The following is a 26,559-nucleotide window of genomic DNA, read 5'->3' as shown; positions in this document are numbered from 1 at the left end:
AAGTCTTAAGAGCTGTGTCTGGAATACTTTGACATAGGCGTTCATGACCAACCTGCTCTTCTGGAAATGTGTGCTCGTTTACGATGGAAAATGACACTTTCGACTGAGAAAGCAGAGAATGGAACAGACATATCAATTGACGAGTGGAGTTACAACTGGCAAGGTAAGATGCAGGGGCACTTCTGCAGGCTTCCCTCAAACCAAGACCGCCCAAACGAATTGGCAGTGTTGCCTGTTTCCAAGAATTTTCAGAAAGAGAGCAGTTAGCTATTGTTTTAAGAATCATTCTTAAGCTGACATCAAAACGCCGTAACTGAGAAGTGGCTTTATCAGGTGGCACAGTTCTGAAGAGATGGTTGATTTTGCACAATGAAAAGCATGATCTCAACAAATGTAACTCAACCTGAGGATTTCCATAACTTTGAAGGTTTTGTTGACATTCCCAAATGTTATCTATTCGCTTTGAGAAGCCATTGTGGAAAAAATCGTTCGATCCCCACACTAGAGAACCCAACAGCTCAGCACCTCCGTTTGTTTGAGCTACTCGTTCAATGGTTGATGGGAATTCTGGAAATGTAGGATCACCAGTTGGCCAGAAGACCTCACACTTGAACATATTGAGCTGGAGACCATAAGATGGCCCTTTTGATGTTACTATCTCTAACATTGAAGCGATAGTGGAACGCTGACCAACGAAGGATCCGTCGTCCAAGTACCACAAATTCATAGATATTCCCTCATGTGCACCAATTTCGTCCATCAGCTCTAGAATGACCAGAGAAAAAAGCAAAAGCCCCTAAGGATCCCCTTGTTGAACACCAGCCGAAGATGTTAGTCGATTCTGACCAAACCTCAGTTCGGCCTCCGTGTGATAACACCACTGAACCCAACCAAATAACTCGGGCAGATCCCTATGTACGCGTTGAAGGAAAGGAATACGATGACAATTGTTAAAGGCATTTGATATAAGTCATATATATATATATATATATATATATATATATATATATATATATATATATATATGACCTATATCTCTATATATAAAGGAGAGGTGTCTGTCTGTCTGTCTGTCTGTCTGTCTGTCTGTCTGTGTGCCCGTACGTACGAGCGTCTCTCGAAGACGGCGAGTCCGATCTCGGCCGAATTTCGCTCGCGCACGCCGAATTCATTCAGGTCGAAAGTCAGACCGCGGTCGTCTTCCTGACTTCTCCCACGACGACGCCGTTTCCCGCCGATCGCGCTCGCTTCCGCTCGCGCGCGAATATCTCCGGAACGGCGCATCGTGTCTCCACCGAATTTAGACTGCCCGTTCCCGACGTCGGACGGTACGCGCCGAGCGTGTCGTCTATTGCCGGCGACGTCGGGAAAAGGAAGATATTCTTGCTGATATCCGGGTCTCGAAAAAATACGCACACAGTCGTTTGCCAGTCTGCGACCGTCGAAGAGCTGCCGTGTTCGATGCACCTGTTCCCCGAAACGCCAGCAACGTCTTCGAAGAGACGACGTTCAGCGGGACCGTCGAAATGACGACAGTCGGTACGCGTCGTGACTTCGTTAGATACGGAGCTGCCGTGTTTGATGCACCTCTTCCCCGAAACGCCAGCAACGTCTTCGAACAGACGACGTTCAGCGGGACTGTCGAAATGACGAGAGTCGGCATTCATTATATACGGGGAACGGATTATCCGGGTAAGTATTGCACGTGACTTGCACGTTCCGGGATTCACGTCGAAATTATAGATGCCAGGTTCGATACACCTGTTCTCCGCAACGGGACTGTCGAAATGGCTTCAACGGGATCAATAATCCAATCAACGGGATTTTTTGAAACTGGACACGTGTCGAATAGATGCCAAGTTCGATACACCTGTTCCTCGCAACGACAGCAACGACGAAGTCGAAATGGTTTCACCCAATCGTTAATCCAAAAATCAGCGGGCTCTAGAAACGGCAATTGTACGGGATATAACTATGAATGAGAATTCTGTCTGGCTGCTATTTAGACGGTAAAAGCACTTACACCACGGCTAATTAGTGACAGTAATTTACTAAACGGTTCTCTATACAAACTGTACGTGACCTGGCTACACCCCCTCTGCCTCTCCAAGCATCAAACGCATTTTTAGATACTTTCTGCTATAATCTCTCCTACAAAGGCGACCTGTTTTTCTGTCTGTCTGTCTGTCTGTCTGTCTGTCTGTCTGTCTGTCAATGGTATTATATTTTCATAAATCAGAACTATTACAGGCTAAATCAAATTAAGCAAAGCACGATACACTACATTACAATGACAATTAAAAAGCAAAAAACTGAACACTCTGTCTGTCTCCCGGATAACATGGATGGACATCACAAAGTGCATGGCCACCATAGAAGACGCCTAGCCTGACGCGAGGTAAAGATGTGTACAATCCATGATGACAATGTTGGTAAAGAGGAGTAGACAATATGGGTAGAGGAAGACATCACAACTGTCTGTCTGTCTGTCTGTCTGTCTGTCTGTCATTAATGCTATAATCTCTATCTATAAAGGCGACCTGTCTCTTCTCCACTTCCGTGTTGTATTGGCTCTATGACAAACGTGTGTGTCAACTGCGGCACTATGAAGTGCAAAGGAGAAGCAGCTGGCATGTGTTGTCCCCCGGGCGAAGCCGGGTGTTGGAGCTTGTATATATATAAAGGAGAGGTGTCTGTCTGTCTGTCTGTCTGTGTGTCCGTCCGTACGAGCGTTTCTCAAAGACGGCGAGTCCGATCTCGGCCGAATTTGGTTCGCGCACGCCGAATTCATTAATCTCGAAAGTGAGACTGTAATCGTCTTCGTTACTTCTCCCACGACGACGCCATTTCCCGCCGATCGCACTCGCTTCCGCTCGCGCGCGAATATCTCCAGAACGCCGAATAGCATCTCCGCCGAATTTAGACTGCCCGTTTCCGACGTCGGACGGTACGCGCCAAGCGTGTCGTTTATTGCGGGCAACGCTGGGAAACAGAAGATATTTTTGCTGATATCCGGGTCTTGAAAAATACGCCCACAGTCGTTCGCCAGTCTACGACCGTCGAAGAGCTGCCGTATTTGATGCATCTCTTCCCCGAAACGCCAGCAACGTCTTCGAAGAGACGACGTTCAGCAGGACTGTCGAAATGACGAGAGTCGTTACGAGTCGTGACTTCGTTAGATACGGAGCTGCCGTGTTTGATGCACCTGTTTCCCGAAACGCCAGCAACGTCTTCAAAAAGACGACGTTCAGCGAGACTGTAGAAATGAAGAGAGTCAGCATTCGTTATATACGGGGAACGCATTATCCGGGTAACTATTGCACATGACTTGCACGTTATGGGATTCAAGTCGAAATTATAGATGCCAGGTTCGATACACCTGTTCTCCGCAACGGGACTGTTGAAATGGCTTCAACGGGATCAATAATCCAATCAACGGGATTTTTTAAACTGGACACGTGTCGAATAGATGCCAAGTTCGATACACCTGTTCCTCGCAACGGCAGCAACGTCCAAGTCGAAATGGTTTCAACCAATCGCTAATCCAATCAACGGGATTTTGAAAACGGCAATTGAACGGGATATAACTATGAATGAGAATTCTGTCTGGCTGCTACTAAACGGTAAAAGCACTTACACCACGGCTAATTAGTGGCAGTAAACGGTTCTCTATACAAACTGTACGTGACCTGGCTACACCCCCTCTGCCTCTTCAACCACCAAACGCATTTTTAGATACTTTCTGCTATAATCTCTACCTATAAAGGCGACCTGTCTGTCTGTCTGTCTGTCTGTCTGTCTGTCATTAATGCTTTATATAATCTCTACCTATAAAGGCGACCTGTCTCTTCTCTACTTCCGTGTTGTATTGGCTCTATGACAAACGTGTGTGTCAACTGCGGCGCTATGAAGTGGAAAGGAGAAGCACCTGGCATGTGTTGTCCTCCGGGCGAAGCCGGGCATTGGAGCTTGTATATATATATATACAAAGGGAGAGGTGTCTGTCTGTATGCGTGTTAGCCGCCCCGCATCCGATCTCCGCCGAATTCGGCTCGCGCACGCCGAACCTCTACTCGCAGACAGTAAAGTGGCCGGAATTATCTGCTTGTACGAAGGCCCCTCTCGAGGGGTTGACCCTGCGTAAATCTCTCCGACGACGCGAACCCTAGAGCTTCCGTCTAATTCGAAAGCACGCCCGCACCAGTCTCGTGTGGACTGTACCTTTTGTCTTCCTTCGCAACGCTTCTTGCGATCGACGATTTCTTGCCGTCTAGAGCCGTTTCTCGTGAGCTCGCGTTTCTGTCCAAATTCTGATTGCACCTGCACTGAATCCGACCTACGCGTTTCCTGCACAGAGCAGTACATGGGTAGTGTATTAATTTCTACCGAAAAACGCGAGAAGAGCAAAATTCGAAGTCATTCAGACGATGTCAAGCCATATATACGGGTGACTAAGTACCTGCACGTGACTGCTAAAATTTTCCTGCCCGGATGCGATACGCGTACCTTCAAATCTCTCAGAACGGGATATAATTGAACGGGATATAAGTGAACGGGATATAAATTCAATGAAAAATAACTCTCACCTAACTCTATCATGAGCATTCTTCAGGGAAACACTTCATAATAGAAATATTTTTCTCTAGTTTCATCTAAATTCGAATATATTTTGTTTGATATGTATTGGGCACGTGACTCGAGTGAGTAAACTTAAGTAAACTGTTACGTACTAAAGCAACACTATTGTTTCAATTCTCATTTTATTGTTCACAGTACAACAAGAACCTCACTTGAAGTAATGTCTAGCAATTCTCTAGGTTCATTTTTTGGTTCCATTAGTGATTGACAAAACGTTTAGTGACTGAGTGAAAAGTTTATCAACCATCTTTCCTTTCGTAAGTTATCAATTAGTTAGAATGAGCTAGAACTAAACTGTTAACTCACGTGACTTCATCTTATCGGACGCATGCGTAGGGTTTAGGGGTTCCGGTCCACGAGTTTGAACTGCACTGTAAACGGTTGGAATAGAACATTTCTTAATAAGTTAAATTGAGTAGTCATGTAATATTTATGGTGATGAAGTGTAAGTTTGTTGTGTGAGAGTGTCGTGTTGAGTGATTTCTCGTTTGTGAGTGAAATTGATGTTAGGATGAGTGAGACACACCACACATGGATAGGAGACTAACGTTAGCAGTGAAGGACAACAAAGTCGATGAGGTGGAAACTCTTTTGAAGTCAGGCGCTTCGCCTGATGCGTGTGGCAGTGATGTTTATGTATGATATTGACTGAGTGACTCGTTTAATAGTTTGTTGATAACAACTCACTTTATTGTAGGCAACTCCTGTACTTGGGACAGCTTGTGATAAAGGCTACAATTCCATTGTAAAAATTTTGTTGCAGGAAGGAGTGAATGTAAACAAAATTGATTCTACTGTAAGTGTTGAGAGTGAATGAATGAATTATTTTAGACATTTATCTGTTGTGATAGCAATATCTTTCAAATATATATGAATAAGTGAATAGAATGGTATTTCAATGATGTAATGAGATTTGGGATAGGACGGATATTACATTAAATACAAATAATAAAACGCAATTATTGTTATTACAGGGTTACACTGCTTTAATGTATGCAGCAACTGGTGGTTCTGATTCACTAATTGTTATGTTATTATCAGCTGATGCTGATGGTAATCTGAAGGATGTGGTGAGTATTTGTATTTGTTGTTGTTGTATGTGTTGATGTGATGTATGAGAGGTTATGTACTAGTAATAAATGTATTAAAGGAGAACTCCCACGCTAATACAAGTTAATGTTTAATCAAAGTACTAGTTGCCACAACTTCATTGGCACAACAAGTTTTTACCTAGGCCTGTCAGGAAGAGAGAAACAAGAAGGCAAAGTTGGGGGCGTGTCGCATGGGCGCCGCCATCTTGGATGATGACGTAGAAGTGTCTTACCCTATGCGCATGTCTCGCAGCGGCTGAAGAGAACTATGGAAACTATCCGTCCGTATAACTTTGAACCTGTTCGAAACGCTAGAGATATGTCAGAAAGTGATTCTGGCGGTAGCGACGACGATGACCAAACACTTCATGTCCCTGATACGCGTACGGAACGACTAGAAAACACCGACTGGTGTACTTGTGGTCTGTGTATCGTCATGCCGAGCATTACAGAATGCATCTGCTGCAAGGAAGTCGATGCTCTGAGCTGGAGACTTCATGGCGTGAGATGTGCGACAGCGCATGACAGTTTTCACACTGTCTGCTTGCACTATGAAGTTCTACGCACAGCGGTAGGCGTCATGAACGTCTCTCCAGGCTCCATTACAGAACCTCTTACGGCCAGGTATGATTTGAAGCAACGATCACGTTCGTTCTCACCTGCTAGTGCATGGTAATTCTCTGTGTAGGCTTTTGAGACTGGCGGCTTACCGCCAATTTACTCACTGGGCTCACGAGATGTTGGGGAGAGGTGTACGAATAGTCATACCATCGTGTGTGGTGTCTGCCGTACGCAGAGCGTTTCCAGAAGAGAGTGGGCACTATGTTGGCTTTAGAGATGCTAATGATTCTCAGTGATGTATTAGCTAACAAATGAATATGTAGTTGACACAAACAACTGGAAACTGGACTAATACTTCTAATTGAATCTAGTACTAGTTCTACGTATAATCTCTTCTTTGGGAGGCTGTTCGTGCCCAGCTATATTTATGGGTAAGTCCACTGGTGGAGCTTTAGCTTTGTGGTGCCTTATGGGATTGTGCTCCATTGATCTTCTCTTCAGCACAGACGTTGAAATTTCGTGGAGGTATTGATACGATTTTGTCTCAGCTATAGGCTTTGCTACCCAGGCTTTGGTAGCTTTAGGAAATACAACTTTATACCTCTTGATTCCTTCACTTGTTGTTGCTTGTTCTCGATCAATGTTGTAATTATGGTCCAGAGCAGCCAGCTGTATTCTTGTCATCATACCCTTATACCCAAAATGCTGCCTTTTAGGACAGTACTTTGTGAGAAGTGAGTGAAACACTTCTAGCATGCCTGTGTGACAAAATTTGGTGAGCTTTGGTATGTCTCTTAGTAACTTTTTGTCTAACACAACCTCTTTTAGGGCCTCATGAGCATTGGAGCCAGGCTTCAGCCAGGATTTTTCGTCACATTCCTCACGTGTTAGCTCTTCGTGTTCACATGTTGTAAACTTGCTAGCACCTTCCCAAGAGTGGACGTTTACTATGTGGTGGATAACTGATGTCCACTTTTCAGTAAGTATTTGGGAGTCTCCATCACAAGACTGAGAAGACCACCACAGGTGATTGGAGATGGATTGGATCCATGGCAGGAGTTTAGTGCATCTCTTAGATTTTCCCTTCTGTGTCAGCTTTTTTGCTATTCCTTTAGACACATGCCAAACATCAAATTGATGGTCTATGTTGGGGTATTTCTTTCTCATGGTAGCTGCAATTTGGATATGTCTGTCAGTTGCAATTTGTTTGATGTGCAAGCCTTCAGTTTGCAGCTTTTGAAGTGAACGTTCAAATCCTTCGCGTTCCATGACAACAGAGTTGGCAACTTCACTGACTTGAACAAGTTGGAAGTCAAGTATTAGTCCAGTTTCCTGCTCAATGTGAGTGTATGTGCCATATTTGGCAGAATAGCCAGGACTATCACAGCGCCCGTCTCCTAGGAGACATAGGGGGGTGTCTTTGAACTGTTGAAGAATGGATTTCTGGTGTTTTTCCCAAAAGTCATTTATGACTGGTATGAGGTATGCATCTTGGATTCGATAGAAGGTAGACTCACTCATGAACTGCAGTTTCAAAACATCGGCAAATTGCGAAAATTTTGCAAAGTTTCCACCACAGAGAAGGATTGCATTGGCTGCTAATAAGTTGCCTGCTGGAATGTCCTTGACTAATGGCTGTGAGTTCCAAGTAATGGAATGACCATTGGAGCACTGCAGTGTCACAGTCAACATGCTTCCTTGTGAGTGTTCTGATGTGCTTTCAACAACTGCTCCGCAGGTTGGACAGAATCGAAGAAGGGTATGGAGGCAGCTACTGAAAACAATGTATTTTTGTTCTGCTTCTGGTGGCAATTTTTCTGTTTCGTCTAACTGAACTGATGTTACTGATGTGTCTGCAGCAGCTGTATCATTGAAAGGATCGTAGTCTGTACCAGTATAAATGTCACGTGATACCTCTCCCTCCGAGGAAGCAGTAGGACTCCCTGGGTCAGCCGCTACCAAGAATGAAGGGGGATAAAATGCCCTATCAGCTGAAGGAATGGGAGAGGAGGTTAAACAATATGAATGTTCTTCTGGATTCACAATGTGTGACAGATCGTACTGCGTTGATGCATCACACATTAGTGGTAGAGTGTTTGACTCTGGTATCTCCTGGTCTTCCAATCCTTCAAATTCTTGGTCAGATTCCTCTTTAGCTGCTTTAGATGATGACTGTTCTAGTATATCAGTAACAGCCTGCACATTACATAAAATTCTTAACTTCCTAGTTTGTACTATAGAAGCGTGGATTGTTTTACGTGAACATGCTGTCGTCGCTTGCCTGTCACCCTCGTTGATGTACTGCTTACGAAAGAGAAGAGTGTTGGAACAGCGTTGGGCTTCAGGCACACCCTTTGTTTAGTTCCTAAGAGCTCTGCTTGTAAATCTCGCTCAAAGCAGTCGGAGTGGAAGTGCTCCGTACACACACGACTGTTCTGTGATAAGGGCGGATCCTTCAGACGAAGCTTGGACAACCACTCTTTCAGCAATGGTTTGTTCTTAAGCGGTAATCGATAGAAACGCACACCACGCTGTCTGTCCTTATCTTTATTATTACAGCCGTATGCAATGCAATACACCATCCTACGCAAGATTTGCCTACGCAGCAATGTACACATGCGCGAAGGTAAGACACTTCTACGTCATCATCCAAGATGGCGGCGCCCACGTGACACGCCCCCAACTTTGCTTTCTTGTTTCTCTCTTCCTGACAGGCTTAGGCAAAAAGTTGTTATGCGAATGGAGTTGTGGCAACTAGTACTTTGATTAAACATTAACTTGCATTAGCGTGGGAGTTCTCCTTTAATATTGAATATTATTTTAGTATTATTTAATTAATAGAAATTGGAGAAAGCATTATTATTTATCTTTAATTGTTTAATTTAATTTAAACTAAATTGTTTTACTTGTCTAAGGTTCATCCTACTTTTCTGTTTCTGTTGGGTTTTGTCTGTCTCATTATATTTTTGTCATTCTGTCTGTCTTCCTTCTGTATGTTTGTTTACGTTATATTGTTTCTGTTTGTCTGCCCGTCTGTTTGTATGTCTGCTTGCCTTCTAGTGCACCCAACCACCTGTGTTTCCATCTGCATGCTTGCCTATCCACTACCTGTCTGCATCCCTATTCCCCTGATCATTTACCTCCATGCTTGTGCTTGCCCATTTGCGTGTCTGACTGACTGTCTGTCGGTCTGTCGGTCGGTCGGTCGGTCTGATTGTGTCCCTCTCTACATTTCCCCTGTCCCTTGCTTCTCCCTATCACCTCCTCCTTTTCTCTTCTCTCCCTCTTCCCTCTTCCTCTTCCCTTCTCCCCATCCCTTTTCCCCCTCTTCCCCCTCTTCCATTCTCTCCCTCTTCCCCTCTCCCCCTCTCTTCTCTCCCCTCTTTTCCTCTCCCCTCTTTTACTCTCCCCTCTCCCCTCTTTTCCTCTCCCCTCTCCCCTCTTTTCCTCTCCCCTCTCCCCTCTTTTCCTCTCCCCTCTCCCCTCTTTTCCTCTCCCCTCTTTTCCTCTCCCCTCTTTTCCTCTCCCCTCTTTTCCTCTCCCTTCCTCCCCTATCCCTTAACCCCTCCCTACCTCTTAACCCCTCCCTACCGCTTAACCCCTACCCTCCCTTCCTCGTCAGATGTTCATTTGTTTACTTTGACGATTTGCTTTTTCCCTCTCCCCGTCTTCCCTTTTCTTCCATCCCCTCTCCCTCTCCCACTTTCTCCATCTCCCCTCTATCCTCTACTCCTACCCCTTAATCCCTCCCCTCCCCTCCTCGTCAGATGTTCATTTGTTTACTTTTGACGATTTGCTTTTTGTATCTCTAAAATCTGTCTGCATGTCATTTTGTGCGTCTGCTGCTCAGCCTATCTGTCCTTCTGTTTTTTTTGTATTTTAGCCAGTTGTTTCTCTGTCTAGTTGTTTGTGTATTTCTTTAACTCTTTTTCTGTTTCTTTGCTGGGTTTTCTGTTTGCCGGTTTGTGAAACTGTTTGTGTGTTTGATAGTTTATATTTGTTTATCTCATGATTTGTTTGTGATTACTCTCTGTCTATCATTTTGTCCATTAATTAATTTTTTGCTTTCTGTTTTTGTTTTAGTTTGTTTGTTTTCTTCTTACATGTTATTTGGTTTTCTTAAGTATGTTTGTTCTGTTTGTGTGTATGTTTGTTTTAGTTGGTTTGTATGTAAATTTGTTTTCTCTTATTATAAGATTGATATTGTGTTTGTTATGATGGAGTTTATGTTTCTTATTATAATTATCTTGTTATTGTAGTGTGGATGGACAGCATTGCATTATGCTGCTTACAACAATCACTCCAAAGTTGTTCGTATTCTGTTAGAGAATGGATGTGATGTCAATATAAAAGACAACGTAAGACATGTTGATGTGAATGTGAATGATAATATTTGTAATCATTGTATTGTGAATGTGATGTTTGAGTGTGACAATAAATATGAATTCTGATTGGAATTAGACTCTCAATCCAGTTGATTATATAAATCAATATTTGAACAATATTTATGAAATTAAACTAAAATTGTTTTGTTTTTGTTGAATTAGTGAATTATTTAATGTTATATTATATTACAGTACATATGAGTTTCTATTTCTTATGTGTTTATCTCTGTCTCTTGTTACTGATTTTGTGTGGTTGGACTGTTTTTCTGATTTTCTAAGTTTCAGTCTGCTCTGCTGTTTCTATTGTTTTTCTGTCTGTAAGTCTGTCGCTTTCTGTTTGTCTGTTTTCAGTCTGTCTTCCTTTCTGCTTGTTAGCTTATATTTCTGTGTTCCTTTTTGATTTGTCAGTTGTCTGTATGTCTGACTGTTTGCTTGCTTCACGCATTGCAATAATTGAACTTGATTTATGATGCTCTTGATAATAAATGCTTATGTATTCTAAAAGTATGTAGAGATGTTGTATCCTAGTAAAGTATCTTGCCTGCTTGTCAGTCATCTTGCCATCATTCTATCTGCATGCCTACCCACCTACTTCCTTGCTTGTGTGCTCACCCACCTGCACACAATCTCACTCATCAGCCTGTTGCCTGCGTCTCTACTTGTCTGCCATTTACCTGCTTGCTATCCCATCTGCTTGGATGCCTGTCTGTCTGTTTTCAGACCGTCTGTCTGTCTGTCCGTCTGTCTGTCTATCTGTACGTCGGACTGCCTGGTTACATGCTTGCTCATCTGTTTCCCTGTCTGCTTGTTGGTTTGCGTGCTTGTTTGTCTTTCTGCCTGCTTGCTGCTACTGGTAGTCATTAGTAGTCATTCTGTTTGTTTGTTTGTCTGTCTTACTTTTCTGCTTCTCAGTATTAGCAACCTCATCTCAATGGAAGAAAGTCATACTTATAAACACAGCTTTAGTTACTAGTTTATAGGAATTTCTTTATCTTCTGTGATTTACCGTATAAGATGAAAAGTTGGAGGAAAATTGATTTTGGCAGATTTGCTGATCTTTCAGCGAGCGCCAATATATAATTCGCTATTATTTTGGCCACCGAGATATGCCGACGTAATCACACACGAGATCATTATGTGGCTACAAATTGGTAACCCCTGCTTGCCGTCTGTTGTGGCTAGACCCAGTCTAACAGGAAGGTTATTAAACATTAGAATGAGGTTGTGACGCTATAGATAAAGCAGGGCAAGGCATTAGTGATACGTTCTTTGCACTGACACAGCAGTTTGTCATCAATACAGAAGTTGGAGACCATTAGTAGGGAAATGTGATGGCCACAAACCCCAGCATGTAGTGGGTGGGGAATATCACACATATACGATATCAAAAATTATTATCAAACAGTGTGGTACAACCACGAAAATACAATCCAATAATGTCATTTTTCGGTCAAATTTAGCAGACAGGCAAATAAACTCTCAACAACGTTTCATCTTTTACGGTATATTGCAGTACGTGACAAGAAACATATAAATATAAACTGGTGTATTATACAGGTAATTTTATTATTATGTACTTTGATGTATTAATATTAGAAGATGTTAATCATACTTGGATATTGTGTGTATTTGACAGAGTGGAAGATCTGCACTGCAAGTAGCTGAGAGATACAAGAAGAATGATGCTGCAGATGCAATAAAGTCTTTTACTGTAAATTGTGTGTGTGTGTGTGTGTGTGTGTGTGTGTGTGTGTGTGTGTGTGTGTGTTTGTGTCTGTGTCTGTGTGGTGTGTTTGTGTGTGTGTGTGTGTGTGTGTGTGTGTGTGTGTGTGTGTGTGTGTGCGCATGTGTATTTGCGCATGTGTGTGTTTCTGTGTGTTTCTGTGTGTGTGTGTGTGTGTGTGTGTGTGTGTGTGTGTGTGTGTGTGTGTGTGTGTGTGTGTGTGTGTGTGTGTGTGTGTGTGTGTGGTGTGTCTGTCTGTCTGTCGCTCTGTCAGTCTCTCTGTCTGTCTGTCTGTCTGTGTGTCTGTCTCTGTCTGTATTTCTTTGTCTGTGTGTCTGTCTCTGTCTGTATTTCTTTGTCTGTGTGTCTGTCGTCGTATTGGGCTTTTTTGTCTTTATGTCTGTCTGTCTGTCCTTGTGTCTGTTTGTCTGTCTTTGTGTCTGTTTGTCTTTGTGTCTGTCTGTCTGTCTGTCTGTCTGTCTGTCTGTCTTTGTGTCTGTTTGTCTTTGTGTCTTTGTGTCTTTGTGTCTGTCTGTCTGTCTGTCTGCCTGTCTGTCTATCTGTCTGTCTGTCTCTCTGTCTCTCTGTTATTTATTTCTTACATCAAACTATGATACAATTCTTCAAAGAACTACAGTAATACAACTAGTCTAATGTTCATTGAAAGCTAACATTACAGCAAACTAAAACACTTACATATAACTAAGACTAATTAGGAAAAACTTGGGTGCTGAGAGAGTCAGGCCTCTCAGACCCACCACACAACATGCTAAGTTTCTTAGATATGACTTTAACATTAATTACACTTCTGTAATTGTACAGAGAATCGTTTTCTTCAAAGTCTAAAAATCCCGCTACGTTAGGTGTTCCTGCTTCATCTGATAAGAAGGCTGCAAGTTTCAGCAAAAATTTTCTTGCCTCTTCTTCCCATGATCCAAAATGTTCCATAACCAGTGGAACGACTTTGAGTACTGAGCCCCCAGGCAGTTTGTGTTGTTCGTACTTGAACTTATATTCTGGTTTCTTACCGCGAGGCTCTTGATAGCTCTGCACAACGCACAAGCCGTAAAGCAGCTGCACGACGGGCCTCTTTGTTTCCTTTAGTGGATTTTGCAGCAAGGGAGTCGCCCAAACAGACAAGCTCCTCCCACTCCCACGATAGGACTTTCTGATACACCTCCTTCATGTTCTTGATGACATGCCGCCATCCTCTGACGAGAGGCGTAAGAATCATGCGACTAATCAAAAGCAAAAGCTTCCAAGCTGACACATTACTAGGATCATCTTGAATTTTTTGTAACGCCAGCGAACAACAAGACTAGAAACATGAACGCACAGCTGGATTGATTGTTTGCACAACACGAGGAGGCGTTGCCGTTATGATTGCATCAACTGGCAGATCTCTTATGGACTTCCAAGAATTGGTTTCATGGTCCATAAGGGATATTCCGAGGTTATTAGATGATAGAGAGACGCCAGAGACTTAAGAAAGTGACAAGACAGATGAATTGGAGGAAAGACCAGGCGCCGACTGAGAAGGCGAGGTCGCGACATGACTTCCGGAAGGTGTCGAATGGACATCCACCTTGACCGTTGAGTTGTGCCTTCAAAATCTCTGCGATTTCTACACTGAGATTTATGTTGCCCTAATTTTAGAAACATCTGCGACAGTCAGAGCACTGTTGGAGTTTGAAGCGAACAATGAATTCTCCCGGACCTTGACTAGAATCATGACATTGACAGATATGGTGAAGGACACGCTGAAGAGTACGGGACGAACGACAGGGAGGGAATGGACATTTCTTAATCTTAGACATGACTTTGAAACAAAAATAAACTCGACGAGAAGAAGACCAAGAAAATTGTGCAGTTGCTTACAGAACATTCTATCTGTCTGTCTGTCGGGCTTCCTGTCTGTCGGGCTCTCTGTCTGTCTTTGTGTCTGTCTGTCTTTTTGTCTATCTGTCTCTCTCATCCTCTCTCTTGTTTTTTCTTCTTCTATGGTTGTCTCTGTGTGTTTCTCTCTGTGTGTGTGTGTGTGTGTGTGTGTGTGTGTGTGTGTGTGTTTGTGTTTGTTTTTTTGTATGTGTGCATGTAGGTGTATTCGTTTGTACGTGCGTTTGTACGTGCATGCGTGTGTGGTTGTGTGTGTGTGTGTGTGTGTGTGTGTGTGTGTGTGTGTGTGTGTGTGTGTGTGTGTGTGTGTGTGTGTGTGACTGCGTCAGATGACACTTTCTATGCTCACGCCACAGTTAGCTTCACAGGCCTTTGCTTTTGTGAGCATATGGCTTTACTACGGGAGGTTGCTAGCTGATGTTCAGTGTTTCTCTTTAGTAGTGCACAGAACCCAGCTGTTATCTGGGGTGTGTGTGTGTGTGTGTGTGTGTGTGTGTGTGTGTGTGTGTGTGTGTGTGTGTGTGTGTGTGGTCATGTGTGCGTACTTGCATAGATGCGTGTGTGCATGTGTGTTGTGTGTGTATGACTGTGTCTGTGTGTGTGACTGCAGTCAGATGACACTTCGGATGCTCACACCACAGTTGGCTCCACAGGTCTGTGCTTCTGTGAGTACGTGCCCAGGAGATTGCTAGTTTCTTTTGAGCAGTGCACAGAACCCAGCTGTTAGCTGGGAGTGTGATTAGGAATTTGGCAGCTCGTATGTTAGATTTTTAGTGTGTGTGTGTGTGTGTGTGTGTGTGTGTGTGTGTGTGTGTGTGTGTGTGTGTGTGGGCTGTGTAGATGCTTGTGTTTTATATATTTCATAATATTAATTTACATGTATCTTAAGATGATTTTGCTCGCAGGTGAGATCACAAAATTCAAGTCCATTGCCTTTATCGGACAGCAGTAAGTCAGAATGTAAACAATAATTTTAGAGCATATATTGTATTCCTTAGAATACAAACATCTGGCAATGCAATCATTTTGCCTGTTCAAAGGAAAGATTGGTTGATGTCAATTTGAACAATAACCTTTTATTTAGCAGGCAATTTGTGTGTGGCAGCATAGGTTGCAGTGAGTTTTCAATTCAGAGTACAGTACTAGCTAGTCTATCATATTCCTCGTCTATGCAATTCTTTGAATCCGACAGACAAATTTTCTGACTCAATCCACCAGATTCATATATTTATTTTGAATATGCAGATACTTATATACAAGATGTAAGTATCTGAATATATCTAATGTCTGTTGTATGCAGTGTAATATAGGCGGTTTGGTTCTAGAGATCTAAATAGATGTACCATACAAGAAATGTATGTCAAATGTTCAGTGGTGTAACTTTGGTATGAGGCAACAGAGCTGGGCAGTTCCTTGGCTCGAGTGTCCAGCCGGTCATTTCCCCAGCGGCGGAGAAAGACCGGCTGGAGACATTCGCCACTCAAACAAACTGCCGACCCTCTATCCTCCAATCAGAGTGCCGTTCAATGTTTGTGCATCCTCGATAGGGATGCACGTCTCTATTGGCTCTTTGCTAATGTGATTCGTTCTGACGCAAATGCGTGTAGTCTCGACACGTGCCATCCAAGTCTACAAACAACAGGTCGACTCTTTCCAGCTCTTCTCGTTGTCTGTCTCTCGTTCTAAGATCGCTAGACTCAAAGTTTACCACAGAAGCCAACCAAAGGTCGACCGCAATGTACGCAAATCATAGCTCTGCACGTCGCCCTGCGTTGAGTGCAAATACCACGCTTTGTAGATCGTCTACTCGTTCAATGCATGCAACGTACGACACCCTAAGCTACTAGAAGTTGTTTTGCATGCGCTGCCTATTCCTCCAAGTACGAAACGGAAGACAAAGGAGAAGACGACATGCAGGTGTAGCTCACACGCTAACGAAATGTGATATCAGACGGTAAAAGCAATTGACTACTCAGTTGCAAAGCCATCAGTAGAGAGCCAATAGCGACGGGCATTGCTATCAGCAGTTATCGTGAATACACGTGCATGCACTAACACTAGCCAAACGTGTAAAATCCTGATTGGAGGATAGAGAGGCAGCGGTGTCCTTTTAGTGGTGAATGTCTTCAGCCGGTCTTTATCCGCCGCGGGGGGAGGTGACCGGCTGGACACTCGAGCCTAGGCAGTTCCCTAGTACCTTGGAATGTCTATAGAGATCTTGAAAATCAACAAAGTGAATATTTTACGACATTTGAAAGTCAGGTGGTTTTGTTACGGAACTAATCCAATCGTTCGTCTTTAAGTTGATATTAAGAAAGTGGTTCAGTCAGATTTTGCCTCTAGCTACGCTTATGCTGTTAATTAAATATGTATTTATTATTATTATCACATTTAATCAGCTTTAGCAACAAACAGAACAAAAGAAATTTTAATTGAGTGGTCATTTCTATATTTGCAGGTCGTACAAGATCTAGAGAAACAGCAGCAAATGTTTGTGTCTCTCAACCAGTGACACAAACAATGAGGGTCAGCTGATTACTTTTGTGTTTAGTAGTTCATTCTCACATTATTCCGTGGGTGTGTCAGTTTTCTGAGATTTCTTACAGTGTATCTGCCCATAGGGCATAGTTTACTATCTACATCACATTATTGTAAAATTTCTGTTGTATTACACAGACCACTACACCTACACAACAACTTCCAAGACAAGTGCCTGGAAAAGGAGATGAACAGTTAGTAGAGCAGCTGATACAACAAATAGAACAACTGAGAAATGAAAGTTCAGCAAAAGATAGAGAAATTGCTGAAGAGCGAAGAGAGAAAGAAGAGTTACAACAAGAGCTGCAACGATTACAACTAGAAAACGAAAATCTTCAGCGACTACTAAACGAAGAGCAAAGAGAAAAAGCCACCATGGATGAGCTGCTGTCTGATGCTGAAACCGCAATTGGCCGATACGAGCAAGCAGCAAGAACCGAAGTTCTCAATATTCCTTCACTTGACATTCAGTTGACAGGCACAGAACTAGGACGTGGATCCTATGGAGGTGAGATGCTTGCAGTTTATCACAAGTATCTTTTTAATCTATTTTGACTAACTGAATATTGATGAACTATTTATTGTTATCTATACAGGGGTGTATATATACAGGGGTGTAGCGTGGCATGGGCTATACTGGGATATAGCCCCCATCTTTTGTTAGGTGTGCTCATACAAATTGTGGACAGTCAATACGTGCGAGGACCAAAGCTGTATATATTATATACACCACCCTTTTCCAGTCTGGATCTGGCTGATTCTACAGTATCAGATGCCAATAAACATGGACGTGGCCAAAAAGTGGGCGTGGTAGTAAAATTCCCGTAGGATTGTAAAGTTTCGTATCATTGTAGGTTTCCCTATTTCTAGAGGTCACGTTACGCCTCGTCCCTGATCTATACATACAAAAGAGAGTTGGCTGTCTGTATGTGACTATGACCGTACCTCCGTCGCCCAGGGTCCCATATTTGCCGCATTTGGCTCGCGAACGCCGACCTGTAAAGGCGTGCCCGGAATTTTTAGGGTGCACGGGGTCCCCTCTCGAGGGGCGACCTCCGCGTAAAATCTCTTGCCGAGGATAACGTTACGCCTTTCGGTTCAATCGAACGCACGCCCGAAATAGACCTGTGTGGACTCTACCCATGTCGTCGTCCGTCTCAACGCTTCCGGAGATTGACGATTGCGGCCGCTCTGCCGGCGCTCGTTTCTCTCCAGATTCTGATTGTATCTGCACCTAACGCGACCTGTACATTTCCTGCACCCAGCGGTACACGGGGAGTGTGTCGATTTCTACCGAAAAGCGCGAGGAGAACAAGATTCGAAGTCATCACATTACGGTGTCAAGCGATATACGGGTGACAATGACCTGCACGTGACATCCAAATTTTGTTGACGGATATGTACAGGATGCCTTTGAATTTCTCAGAACGGAATATAGTTGAACGGGATATAACTCTGAACGAAATTATCTGTAAATTACTACAACAGGATACTCTTGCACCTACCAATCAATAATGTATAGTACGGAATTATGCGAAGAAGGGGATATATGTACTTGTATCCTGTATTATTTAATCTCGTCATGGTCAAGATCGTACGTGAAGCACTAAACAAAGCTAAAGTTGGCAGAGTAGAATTGAATACAGGAAAGAAGGACGTCTCTACAGGAACTACGTAGTCTAAACTCAAGATACTAGTGTCATTAAAGCTGCTATGTATGCTGATGACTTAGCTTTAATTGGGAAGACCTCGGGTGAACTAAAAAGGTTAGTAGACAGTGTACATGAGTGCGGCTGTAAATGGGGAATGAAAATCAGCATCAAGAAAACAGAAGTTTTGAGCATTGTTTGCAAGGCATATATACTTTGAGATACTCGAACCCTGTTATTTTCTCAGAACGGGATTTAAATAAACGAGATATAATTGAACGGGAGATACCTCTGAACGAAACTGTTCATGAGAATTCTGTCTATCTGCTCATTTTTCAGAATGGAGTAAAAATTGGAGGAGAAAATGCATGTCAACAACATATCAACTTGACACTCGGTTACATTTTTAGAACAGGTTAAAAATGCGTGTGAGGTAGTTATACTTAAATTATATCTATAACACATTGTCAGAACGGGACACTCATGGAACGACAAAAATTTCCATGCAACGTTTAAATTAATTTACTTTATGAGAATTCTGTTCGCGGCTGCCAATTAATGGGATATAACTCTGAGAATTCTTCAGAGATACACTGCTAGAACGGGATTGAATGAGATAAACTTCATGCATACAACGATAAATTACTAACTACCGCTGATAATAATAGAAATTTACCATTAGCAATATTTATATCTAATCTTCCAGTGCGGAGAACGGGATGGTGAGCTAGTAGATAATAAAGCAATATCCCACGTGGATATTCTCTAGTGGAAGCTATAGTAAACTGTATTTGTGATTTAGTTGTTTGTGTTGGATATTGGCGTGGTTGTCCTGTTGCTGTCAAATTGTTGTATGAACATTTGGCTGCTGTTCAACGCAACATTCATCTTGTGCAACAAGAAGCATCTGTAGCATGGAAGATACATCATCCAAACATTGCTACTGTTTGTGGTGTCACTCTGGAGTTAGAAGATAAGAAGGCATGGATTATCATGGAATTACATAGCGGCTCCATGTCTGGTGTGATTGATGCATGTCAAGGAGATGTTGCACCTCTCACTTTACGAGAAAAAGTTGACATGACACATGATTCTTTGTGTGGACTGGATTACATTCACTCGATGGTAAGAACAGTTAATTGATGAGAAGAGGTTTAGCATTATATTATCTTACTCGTGATCATAATGAAAGTATATCAGATGAGACTTCAGCTGATAAGTTGCTTCCAAATAACCACCAAAGAAAGTATGGAGAAACAGACCAATAGGTTTTGCAGGCGACCATATAGACAGACAATGCTTTAGTGTCGATTTATTAGAATATACTACAAACACACACAAACAGACAGACACAGAGACAGGCACGGAGAAACACAAATCATTTAGATTTATTATGTAGCCTGGTGTAGTAACTGTATTGGATAAGTCAGCAAGGTGACAACCGCCAAAGACTCAACACAACTTTCACAACGCGCACGCACGAAAGCCTCGCGCACCCAGCATCTATACCCCTTTCCACTTGAATTTCTATCTTACCTATTGAAAGACTGCGTTACGTGCTCTAAGCTTTATCAATCAATCCATGGCCTTAAGTTTAGTCTATCCGCTGCTCTTCTGATTCCGCTTGACATGCGGACTTACGTACGTGCTGGTACCGTTCTGCCTACCTCGCATTGACTTGCCGATGCCGCTTCGGCCGGTGTGTTTTCATTAATTCCGACCTGCTCTTTATTTGCTCATCTTCCAACTGGACCTGAGGTATTTCTTCGTTTGTTTCAATATCTGAGATTGCTTTAATTGGTGCATCCAAACATTTGGATGGTGAGGTCTTGATGTCGTCGCCATAGTCTAACATCTGCCAGTGTCACCCGGCTCGATAGCGGTCCCATTTTCTCTTGCACTGTTGCCCTATTTTATACTGGACCGTTCTCTAAGTTTTCGCCCATTCTAATTGTCCAGCCTAAAATGTGCGAGCTCGACTGCCTTTGTCATGTTCTTTCTTTTGTTGTTTTTGCTTCTGGTTCACACTTCTCATCATGTCACGGCGTAGCCAATCCAACTTGCTCCGCGACATCCGCTTTAATAATAGCAGCGCAGGCGATTGACCAGTTGTAGCGTGTGGTGTTGTACGATACCGTAGCAGAAATCTATAGATTTTGCCTTCCAGTCACCCGTACTCGTAGTACATCCGTTTCATTTCTTCCTTAAACTTGGCAACAGCGCGTTCGGCCAAGCCATTGGATGATGGATGGTAAGAGGAAATAAGGATGTACTTAATACTATTACCGTCCATAAATGGCCTAAACTTTGCACTCGTCAACTTGGCCCCATTATCTGAAACCACAATTTCGTATATACCATGTGTTGCAAATATTTGCTGCAACCTTTTTTGATGGTAGCTCATGCAGTTCAGCGCCGGATCCAGGAATTTTGAAAGAGGGGGTTCACCGTTAGCAGTTATTTATAGCATTACTAAGTTTCTTTTTTCTAATGAAATTATATGAAATTATTGAACCATGCCTATTGGAAAAGAGGGGGTTGTAACCACCTGAACCTCCCCCTCTGGATCCGGCCCTGCAGTTATAGTTGTCGTAGTGTCAACTTCCGTCCACTTGGAGGAAGCATCCACTACAATGAAAAAAGGCTGAATGAGTAGCGGACCTGCAAACTCAATATGCAAGCCGGACCACGGTTTCCCTTGTTGTGCACATGGATGTAAAGGCGCCAGTGCCGTCATACTGCGGTTTATCTGACACGCGTGACAGCATTTCACCATTTTCACCAACTCTTTGTTTATGCCCGGCTACCACACATAACTTGGGGCCAACCCCCTCATTCTCGGTTTTCTTGGGTGTGCCACGTGTAGCTCTGTTGCACAGATGATCGTGTGTGAGGTAATACAATTACGCGATGTCCCCATTACACACAACCTGCGGACACGCTTAGTTCATGTCGACGATTGAAGTAAACCCGCACATGGCAGTATCTTCGACTGCCTTTGGCCACCCCGTCAATGTATAATGACGCACCTACGACAATACTGGGTTTCTCTCACTTCCACGCCGCATCTGCTTACCGGTGATCGGTCTAGCTGTCGCCGATTCCAGTGTCTAACGTCAGTATGGTCTCCACAGGTTTCTCCTCTTCCTTCGATTCCCCAGTACTGGGCAGTCGACTTAATCCATCAGTGTTACTATTCAACCGACTTATTATCGCCCATGTCTGTATATCATTGTGTATTCGTAACAGGACAGCATAAGTGACCAACGTTACACTCGCCCAGAGCACATTGATGGTACTCCTCGATTCTCTCCTAGTAATGTGAGCAGTGGTTTATTATCTGTAAGAATTTTAGATGTTCGGCCAAAAACATACACGTGCTGCCGAAACAGCTATACCCCAAACACTACGGCAGCAAATGCTTTTCATTCGATCTGAGCATAACCTTGTTCAGTCTTGGTCAACGAACTTGGCAATCTGTCTTTCAATTCCAACTTGATACTTATGTGACAACACGTCTTCTATGCTTTGTTGTGAAGCATCACACGCTCCTGTTCGTGATATGTTGGAGTCAAAATGTACTCACAAATGTGTCACAAATGGTGGATCTCCTCCTGTAGGAACCAACATTAGTGCCTTTTTAACCGCATTCCTGCTTTCCTCAGCCGACTCAAGACTGCTTCCAAGTTCCATAGGTGTTCTTTCTGAGATCTCCCTGTGATAAGGGTGTCATCCAGTTAGACTACTGTTTCGGGGACCTCTTGCAAAAGGCAATCCATTATCTGTTGGAAGGTTGCTGACGCAGCTGCTAGTGCAGCAGGCAGTCTGTTGTTTTTGAGACAACCCAGATTGTGTGGTAATGACTAGAATTGCTTGCACTGCTCATCAAGTTTTACCTGTGGTAGGCATGACTTAAAATCCAACTTAAGCCGGGTTTACATTAAAGATGTAAGGAGGTCTTACGTGCTCCCTACTTGATTTGCGTTTTCTTACGTCCTTAGGTGTCTATTCACATTAAAACGCCGAACAAAAAACGCGGACACGTAAGAGACGCAAGTAAATACACTCATTTTCCATTCTTGCATCTTGCGTCTCGCGTTTTCTTTATATCAACCTGACTTGTGGGTTTATGATAGTCCCGTATTTCTAATGGAAGAACGTCTAAGCGAGAGCGTATATTTCTATCATTGTATGTTTACATCGCGGAGATGCATTTTCTCTATCAAATTGTGATAGGCTCCTTGCTGGAGCCTTTTGGCAGGAACTGGAGCGACCCATTCTCTCGTTCTTTTCGTTTAAGCACAACGCAAGCGCCAAATCGAGGTTGCAATTAGCAAAACAGCTTCTTAAAATTTTTTAGCGTGCGTTAAATTATGTTGTTGAAAGTCACAAAAGGCTAGCGCGTTAACCAGAAGACGCAAAACTCACACGCGTCTAGTGTAAACGCAGTTTTAATGTGAACAGAAAACGTGCAAGGAAACGCAAGACGCAAAGACGCTAACGCAAACACGTAAGGCTTTGCGTCTTTAATGTAAACCCGGCTCTAGTAAATGCTTGTCTACCTGCCAGCGTGGCAAAGATGTTCTCTACCCTTGGTAAAAGGTGCTTCCGTGACTCTGCAGCTTAGTTAATTGTAAGTCGATAGTCACCACAAACTCTATTTGATCCATCTGCTTTCAGGATGGAGACAATTGGCGCTGCCCAATTTGCAAGTCGCACTGGCTCAGTTGTGTTTTCTCCTTCACCCGCTCTAGTTCTTGTTTTACCTTGGCTCTCTAAGCTTAGATAACTGATGTCGGTGTGAAATACCGTGGTACACAGTCTTCTTTTACCTTGAGGGCAGCCTCTGTTGCAACTCCTGCAAGAATCACTCCTGCTCTTCGTATCAATAGATTCGATGTGTTCTTTCGCTATTATCTCATGCCACGGTAAAGCAAGCGTCTTCATCCAGTGCCTTCCCAAAACTTTGGGTCCATGATCACGTACCACTATTAGTGATCGCAACTTGCTCTCCATATCCTACTTGGACATCCAGTTTGCCTAACACCGTCGGTGCTCTTCCAGGGTATGTGTGCAACCGTACCCGTACTTGGCGTAACTCTGTCCTACCTCGTCTCTTCCACAGCTTATTGCAAGTGCTCTCACTTACAATTGATACCGATACTCCTGTATCTACTTTCATCGATAACGGTTTTCTTTTTATGTCTTGCGCCAAATGGGTTCCTCCTTCCTACTCTTTGATAGCTGATGGGCCGTAGCTTTTGTTTCTGGATCAGATGGTTTCTCGTCTTCATCTACCTGACAAGCTTTTTCTGAGTTTTGCGTCAATCCACTATACTCCCGTTCAATGTGGCCTCATTTCTCACACCGCCTTCTTTTGAAAAGACAGTTGAAAGCTTTGTGAAATCCGCCACATTTGTAGCACTTTGCTTTTGGCTTCCTTGACTCATCTCACGCTGGCCGCTGATGCAACTGCATGGCGCAATGTGACATCTATTCAAGGGTGGCTGGCGCCAAAATCTCAAAACCCGTACTTACTAGGATGATTTCTATAGTAAGTAGACGTTCTTCGTTTACCAACCGTAGTTTACCTTTGTTAGCGCTGATTCCAATGTGAGTGTGCTTTCTGACAATAGCGCTTTTTGGATTCGAGAGTAACCTGTCACGCAGCATCTCTGGCAGACCTTGCTTGTAGTCGCAGTACTCAGCTAGCCGTCGCAAAGCCGTCATAAACTCTACTACTAATTCCCTAGGTTGTCTGCTTCTGATGTTAACCGATATCGTTGAAGGATAACTGACGGCTTGGGGATTTGATACTCGGCAACCAGCATGACGATATTTTTCTCTTCAGCGTTGACGCCCTTGGATGAACACAACGTGCAGATCAGTTGATAGCTTTTCAGTCTACACACACTTTGCAGAATTGCTTTCTTCTTCCCCGCGTCGCTCATGTCGTTCACTTGGAAGAGGAAGTTAAGCGGGTTGCAGTAAAGGCGTCATTCCTTATCTTCCTTGAAGTGTTCGATCTTTCCGAACATCGCAGCCATCCTGTTATATCCCGCCCTCGTCGCCAAAATGTAGTAGATGTATTGGATAATTCAGTAAAGTGACAACCGTCAATGAACTCAACACAACGCAACTTGGACAACGCGCTCGCGCGAAAGCATTGTGCGTCCCGCTACTATATACCTGGTTGCTTAGATTAATGAGACTCTGTTTTTTTACGGAAACAAAGACAGGCAGACTAGTAATCAGTCAGGCATGCAGACGGGATGGCAGACTTTCAGTCGGACAGTTAGGCTATTGGAAATATAAATAGGGTGGTCAGCAATCTGACAATTAGAATACTTAGTCAGTCAATAACCAGGATTCAAATCATTCACAAGTAAAATCTGTAGCAAATGGAATTACACACATTATGTCTATATGATCTTAAGGAAAACGCACACGGTCTTGTCACTGTATAGATGAGTATATATCATTGTCGATTTTTATTGATTTCTGGCATTGCTTTTTGCTTTGATGTCATAGCAACCTAAGGAGATTCTGCACGGTGACATCTGTCCAAGGAACATCCTGGTTACAGCAACGATGAGAGCCAAACTGGGTGATCTAGGAGCTGCTCGTTTTGAAGATGCTTCACTTTCGGTTGGTCTGCTCAGTCCACAATACACACCTCCGGAGAGATTTGATATTCCAACTTTACCAAAAAGCAGCAAAACCGACGTGTACAGTATGGGAGTGACCCTATGCGAGCTCTTCACTGCTGTTCCTCCAGATCGTCAAAAAAGGATGGATCAAGTCTTACTCATCCGTCAGAGAAATGTTCGGGCTTTATGCAAACACCTGATGAGAGACGATCCTGCCACACGACCAACAGCGACAGAAGCCCGTCACATTATTAGTCGTATTCGTGATACAGACGAGTATAAAGCATGTCCTCTTAAACGAATGGTAAAGGGAAAGATGGATGGAATAGCTGATGTCACTCTCGTTTAGTCTATTTGGTGACGTTGACATTTAATTGAAGCATGTGTTTGTTACTGGACACCATTTATATGTTGTTACAAGGTATTCACCTAGCAATAGCAATATCTTTAGCTTTTTCTTCCATTTTGTTATTTTATTGGTCCGACATCATCAAACTTATTAGCATATGTTTTACAATTTGAACTTTGAGGTATGTGTATAACTTTGTCACGTGACATAGCAATTGCTTTAGCATTTGCACATTGTATTGTGAACAATTCCAATAGAACTGCTGCGTACTGTTGATTGATTCTAAACCAGAGAGACGTGTGGAGTAGTAGTCTCGCGTAGCCAGACCCTATTCACCGCGTTATCTATCCTGGCGAAATGTGGTCTGGTGAACAGGCTTTGATGTCGCTGTGTGCCGCGTAGCCAGAAATCGGCTATCTAAAGACCGGACTTGGTTTTCTAAATTCTTCACTAAAGACCAGACTGGTATGCAAGCCGTACAATCCTATCTCATTAGCTTCTCTTGTCTCGTAGAGAACAACTCGAAGACTACAGCTCGAGTCGTCGCTGTTTGTGAAATCTTCATGTCTACAACAACAATTAATTAAACGCGGCCGCGGCAATGTTGACGTCTGCAGGCTCGACGTCGTACGTCTATACCGTTGTCCGGTCGTGTCACAACGTCGACTGAATGTGAACGCACTGAATGGATGCGAACGTACTCGATGCTGTTGCTGTTTTGACGTCTAAAGCGACCTCGAACAGTCCAGAGTGAGCGATATCTGGTCCTGGAATTGAACGGCTTGGAGCTGACGTCATTGAAGCAAGATGAGTTGTCTTTCTGTGTTTGGGTAACCATCTCACGTGTTTTGGGCATTGCTTTACATCGAGTACGTTCGCATTCAGTCTCCGTTGTGACACAAGCGCACAAACGCTATGTACGACGTCGATCATGACAGATTGCGTAGGAGACGGGAGCCTATAGCCTGTCGACGTCAACGTTCCCGCGGCCTCGTCTAATTCATTGTTGCTGTATACATGCAGATTTCACAAACAGCAATGAGTCTAACAGTAGTCTTCGATTGTTCTCTACGAAACAA

The 26,559-nt window shown here is 43.3% G+C and overlaps 2 protein-coding genes across 2 annotated transcripts; both read left to right on the top strand.

Moving 5' to 3' along the window:
* Positions 1-4,990: 4,990 nt before the first annotated feature.
* On the top strand, positions 4,991-25,753 carry LOC134198366 (probable serine/threonine-protein kinase DDB_G0281745). Its single transcript, XM_062667743.1, has 10 exons — positions 4,991-5,274; positions 5,336-5,434; positions 5,613-5,708; positions 10,550-10,648; positions 12,312-12,386; positions 15,200-15,242; positions 16,753-16,820; positions 16,971-17,340; positions 19,284-19,606; positions 25,013-25,753. The coding sequence occupies exons 1-10, from the start codon at positions 5,170-5,172 to the stop codon at positions 25,478-25,480; spliced, it is 1,746 nt and encodes a 581-aa protein (XP_062523727.1). The 5' UTR covers positions 4,991-5,169; the 3' UTR covers positions 25,481-25,753.
* On the top strand, positions 5,975-6,788 carry LOC134176217 (P2X purinoceptor 7-like). The gene is made up of 2 exons (XM_062642900.1): positions 5,975-6,353; positions 6,418-6,788. The coding sequence occupies exons 1-2, from the start codon at positions 5,998-6,000 to the stop codon at positions 6,584-6,586; spliced, it is 525 nt and encodes a 174-aa protein (XP_062498884.1). The 5' UTR covers positions 5,975-5,997; the 3' UTR covers positions 6,587-6,788.
* Positions 25,754-26,559: the final 806 nt, after the last annotated feature.

The sequence above is a fragment of the Corticium candelabrum genome, chromosome 2 (genome assembly GCF_963422355.1).
Source record: "Corticium candelabrum chromosome 2, ooCorCand1.1, whole genome shotgun sequence".
Taxonomy (NCBI): Eukaryota; Metazoa; Porifera; class Homoscleromorpha; order Homosclerophorida; family Plakinidae; genus Corticium; species Corticium candelabrum.
The sequence above is the reverse complement of the archived record's forward strand: the minus strand, read 5'-3'. Positions and strand labels throughout refer to the sequence as shown.

What these genes read in the sequence shown, in the direction of transcription:
- LOC134198366 (XM_062667743.1), top strand. Translation starts at nt 5,170, where the DNA reads ATGGATAGGAGACTAACGTTAGCAGTGAAGGACAACAAAGTCGATGAG. An exon ending in TAAACAAAATTGATTCTACT is followed by an intron (nt 5,435 to 5,612) that starts GTAAGTGTTGAG and finishes TTGTTATTACAG; the next exon opens with GGTTACACTGCTTTAATGTA. An exon ending in ATGCAATAAAGTCTTTTACT is followed by an intron (nt 12,387 to 15,199) that starts GTAAATTGTGTG and finishes TTTTGCTCGCAG; the next exon opens with GTGAGATCACAAAATTCAAG.
- LOC134176217 (XM_062642900.1), top strand. Translation starts at nt 5,998, where the DNA reads ATGGAAACTATCCGTCCGTATAACTTTGAACCTGTTCGAAACGCTAGA. An exon ending in ACAGAACCTCTTACGGCCAG is followed by an intron (nt 6,354 to 6,417) that starts GTATGATTTGAA and finishes TTCTCTGTGTAG; the next exon opens with GCTTTTGAGACTGGCGGCTT.